A 5,089-nucleotide genomic window follows, 5' to 3' on the forward strand; every position below is an offset into this window, starting at 1 on the left:
GTATATACAAAGTATATCACTACGCTATGCACTGTGAGAGATTTTTTTCTATAAAAATATTGATTCATTTGTTAAAAGTCTTACAATATCTTAAAAAAAAATTAAATCCAACAAATACGTAATCAAATAAAAATAACTAATAAGCAAAGTTATGATTGTTAGTTATTGCTTATTTTTGTACATTCTTCATACCTTATTTCATATTGTTGTGGTTCATCGCCTTATTTGCCAATTGACGAGGGAGTATATCAATATGTTTGTAATCAAAAAATTAACCAATTTTTCGATCCAAAGCACATTAATCACATCAATACTATTATTTTAAAACAGGATGTTGGAGGGACAATTGTCCTCCTCTTGTTTTTCTTGTTTTAAAACAATTTAATTACAACAACAAAAAAAAAAACACCTCTTCCATCCCAATCCCCTAATCATTCCTATTCAAGAAAATAATTGTTTCCATCAAAAAAAAAAAAAAAAGAAATAGAAATTCAATCAAATATCTCTTCTACATCTCTTTCATCCCAATCCCCTAATCATGCCTATTCAAGAAAATAATTTATTGGATCAAAAAATATATAAATATATATATTATTAAAACAAAAATTCAATAAAACATCTCTTCCGATCGACCGAATTTGCAAATCTATACTATCTATATCTATACTAATATTTTAAAATAGGAACTTTTGTAAGTCATACAAAGTGCCACGTGGCATCTCCCTAATATCCATTTGTAGTTACATATTTTTATATATTTTTAATTAATTTAAATAAAACCTTTCATTTATGTCTTTTCATCATATAGTTAATTAGTTTTCTATTTCTTTGGATAAATGCACTCTTTCAATGTTTATTTATTTATTTAGGAAAACTCTTTCAATTTTTATTATGAATCTTAATAGCCTCCAACAATAGTTACTGAAACCTTCAATTTCCAACTCTCATCCCAAATGATAGTCATTATAACTTAGAAATTCTCTTCTTTCTCCCCATTTTTGCATGTCGAAAATTTATTTTCCTTCCTATTTTTCTAATTTGAATTATACAACCTTACATCGCAATTGAGTTGATTTCCTTTCTTCCTACGAAGTATTTTTCTAATTTGAATTATACAACCTTACACCGCAATTGAGTGGATTAATTTTTGTAAGATAATTTGGCCGAATTTTGTAACGATCCGTTTCACACTTTCATCAAATTTGTCACAAAAAGGTTTGTTTTCTCTATGTTTAACTCCCGCTTTTTTTTCAATTTGCAATTTTACAATTTTATCTCAATTATAATATTGTGATAAATTAAATTATTTGTATGGAGTATAAACCCTTTGTGTGTTTTTTAGTATTATTTTTGCTAAAATTTTAAGTAAATAAGCAAAACCAAATTTTATTTGTTGGCAGAGTTACTTTTTTTGTTAATGTAATGATGTATTTTTTTTTCCTGTTAAGAATATATTGCATTACATTTATGTACGTAGTATTACATTTTAATTTACTAAAAAAGTGCGATTTGTATTTACAAATGTTTTTGATTATCTTTTTTCTAAAAAGAGTTTTTGATAAAAAAAAAAAGTCTAAATACATATATTTAGATAAAAAGATTATTCCATGTATCGCACGGGCTAAATACTAGTCAATCTTTAAACATGGAACAACAGTACAATACTAAACTCAAAAAAGTGTGTAATTGTTTTTCTTTTTTTTTTTTTTGAAGCAAGAGTAAGTGTAATTGTTATGAAACAAACAATATCGAAAAATGAGTGATTTTTGTGAATTGAAGGCGCAGAAGTACTATTTTACCGCGACTGCGTTAATAAGTACGGAATAAATTGATTGTTTACTTCAATTAAACGGCATGTTCTTTTCATCTAAACTTGATAATTTGTTATTAGACCAAATTAGACATGATCAGACTTTAGACATTTTAAGACAGAGAGAGTGATTAATTATTCTACTTTAAAATTAAAGGGCTTTTTGTAAGAAACTACCTAATAAAACTTAAATTTTGTGAGAAACTACCTATTAAAAAAATGTTGTAAGAAACTACATAATAAAAGATAAAATGTTGTAAGATACTACTTTTGACCGAATTTCTACCGTTGACTTAATTTTACGACGTTAATCCACCTGAAAGCACCCCCGAAGCCACCATGAAGGTTGGTTTTCAAGGTGGTAAGGTTATTTTCAGGGTGGTTGGAGGATATTCCGAGTTGGTGAGTGTAGATTAGTGCTTCCATCGGGATGGTGGTTTGTGGAGTTGGAGGTGGTGGTGGTGGTTTTGGGTTTGAAAGGTGGTTTAGGTGTGTTGTGTTAGTTTTGGGAATGGAAGCGGTGGTTTCGAGAGTGTTTTGAGGTTGGTCAACGGTGGAAATTCGGTATAGGTAGTATTTTATAACATTTTACCTTTTCTTAGGTAATAGTTTATAACATTTTACCTTTATTAGGTAGTTTATTACAACATATTATTTATTAGGTTGTTTCTCACAAAATCTAGGTTTTATTAGGTAGTTTTACATAAAAATTCCAAAATAAAAACAAGTTATGTTCGAACTTCGGATTATAAGTTAAGTTTTGACCAAGACCGGGCTTCATGTTATTGTCTTCAGCCCATATTGAACCATGATCATTAAATAAATATACTACGTATCAGGGGATATATACCATATATTGCACCAAGTAAAATTAATTTGAGTATGTCAGAATTTACATCATACCTGAGTAATTAATAAATTCACATAACAAAATATGATTTATAATACGTAGCAAAATGCTACGTATTTGTAAAAAAACAAAGCAGCATGAATTGAACAATTTGATCATATATATTGAGAAGACAATTTTACACGAAATAATACTTGTATATCTATAGAATCTTGTAATATTCGCTATATCACATATGACAATGGTGTAACAAAAATGAAACGCAGTAATTAATTATAAATTGAACATATATTTTTGCATCACTTGTGCTTGAACTAATTTTGAGAACGACGAATGATCTTAACCTTAAATCCATGTTTCATACGAAGAGTTATAGAAATATCGAGGATAAGAGGTTGTCCTTCGTCTACAGACTCTATATCATAGAGCCGAATGATGTAGGCAGCTACAATCTTCATTTGCGTGTAAACCATCTGCTTTCCCATGCAAGCCCTTGGCCCTGCGCCAAACACCGCAAACTTGTACGATGGCTCATGTTTAATCACCCCTCCTTCTGTTATCCATCTTTCGGGCTTGAACTCGTTGCAATCATCTCCCCATATCGACTTCATCCTTCCCATGGAATGTGTGTTGAAGATAATTTCCGTACCTGGATTCACTCGATGACCACTAGGAAGGATGTCGGGCTCAATTGGTGACTTGTGATTGTATACTAATGCAGGATAGAGTCTTAGTGTTTCACATATTGTAGCATGAAGATATGTTAATTGGCCGCTAAGCTCTTTAAAATTGCTTAGAAACCTATCGTAGTTATTGTTCACTTGTATCATCATCGCGTCTAGTTCCATTCTAATCTTGTGAGTAATTTGAGGGTTTTTTGAGAGAAGGTAAAAGAAAAAGTTAAGCTCAGTACTTGTTGTCTCTCCCCCGGCTACGAAAAAATTAGAAATTGTATCCCTTAAAAATTTATCATTATTATTGTGGCTCTTTGACTTTATAGTGTTTTCTTCAACATCCATAAATACGGTCAATAGATCTATTGTACTTACCTCTATTTCATTATCCTTTTGCTTATATGTTCCTCTCCTCCTTTCTTCTTTCTTCTTATTTATGCACTTGTAAACAAAGTCATCAAAGATTTTCCACGCTTGCTTGTGCTTTTTCTCTAATCCTATATTCAACCACCTTTGGAATTTCCAAATGCATGTTGGCAAAATATGACGAGTGAAAATACTGCGTTCAAGGTCAGCCACAGCCTTTAAGAGTGGAAAATCAGGCAAATCGATTGAAAGAGACCGCGGGTCATGGTCCATCATGATCGTACACATTATATCATATATGAACCTTAAGAACACGTCTTGTAGGTCAATCTCAATATTGTGCCTAGAAACATGGTCAAAGAATGGGATGAGTCCATACTCGACTTTTTTCTGTGTTATATTGATCAAAGAGTGGAGGAATTGAGGATGATGGAGAAAAGAATGAGCTACATTTCGATGGTAACTCCATATGTCTGAATCCGAATTAAGGATCCCATCGCCAAGGGCATCAAACATTTCATTGAATTTGGAACCCTTAACAAAATATCCAAATTTCTTGCTATATATGTGGTTAAGGTTGGCAGGATCAACGGTAGCAAGAATGTTCATGTTGGCAAACCAAGGGCCTTTAAAATGGAAGGTCATGTTAGAATTTTTGTAAAATTCAACAAAAAAGTCATGAATATTATCGAAATTTTTTAGGAGTGCAGGAAGCATCCCAACTAGGGGCCAATTAGTTGGGAGCCCATTTTTGTTGCGAAAAAAATTGCCAAAAAAATAGCAAAATATTACAAATAAAGAAAGGAAAAGTGTATGGATTAACAAGTAATACCCCATTAAGAATGTTAGTTGATGGGAATATGTTGGTTTATATGAGAGTTTGGAATGTTTATTGAATATGTATGTGCTATTTATAGTAAGGAATAGAACATAGTCCTTCCGTGGTTAAATAAATGAAACGTTTTGACTTTTTATACTATTTATCTAATTTACTTTGACTAATGTTTGTAGTTTATACATAAGAATAAATAAAATCTTGTGGGTATTTGTTTGAATCGTCTCAATGAATATTTTATTAATATTCAATTGTTATAGTTTTTACTTATTGATAGTTAAAGATATTATCAGTTAAATTGTTGCATTCGAGGGAGTAATGGTCTAGATTCTACACCCCCGTTCCACAATGATGTTTCCGTTTACGTAAATCAATGCAAGTTTTTGTAAATCTTTGACCGCAAATATGTTTAATCTCACACTAGCAAAAATTAAAAAAAGTTAGATTTTAATGAGGTACTCACCAAGACGAATCAAACTAGACCCCATATTACAATATTTGTCTTATAGATTGTGAGAAATTTAGAAGATTATCTCTTATTTTTAAAAGTCAAA

General features: G+C 30.8%; 1 protein-coding gene across 1 annotated transcript; it reads right to left on the reverse strand.

The window, feature by feature from the left end:
* Positions 1–2,810: 2,810 nt before the first annotated feature.
* LOC110687582 (alkane hydroxylase MAH1-like) lies at positions 2,811–4,568 on the reverse strand. Its single transcript, XM_021864228.1, has one exon. The coding sequence runs from the start codon at positions 4,535–4,537 to the stop codon at positions 2,975–2,977; it is 1,563 nt and encodes a 520-aa protein (XP_021719920.1). The 5' UTR covers positions 4,538–4,568; the 3' UTR covers positions 2,811–2,974.
* Positions 4,569–5,089: the final 521 nt, after the last annotated feature.

Source organism: Chenopodium quinoa, unplaced genomic scaffold (genome assembly GCF_001683475.1).
Source record: "Chenopodium quinoa cultivar QQ74 unplaced genomic scaffold, ASM168347v1, whole genome shotgun sequence".
NCBI lineage: Eukaryota > Viridiplantae > Streptophyta > Magnoliopsida > Caryophyllales > Amaranthaceae > Chenopodium > Chenopodium quinoa.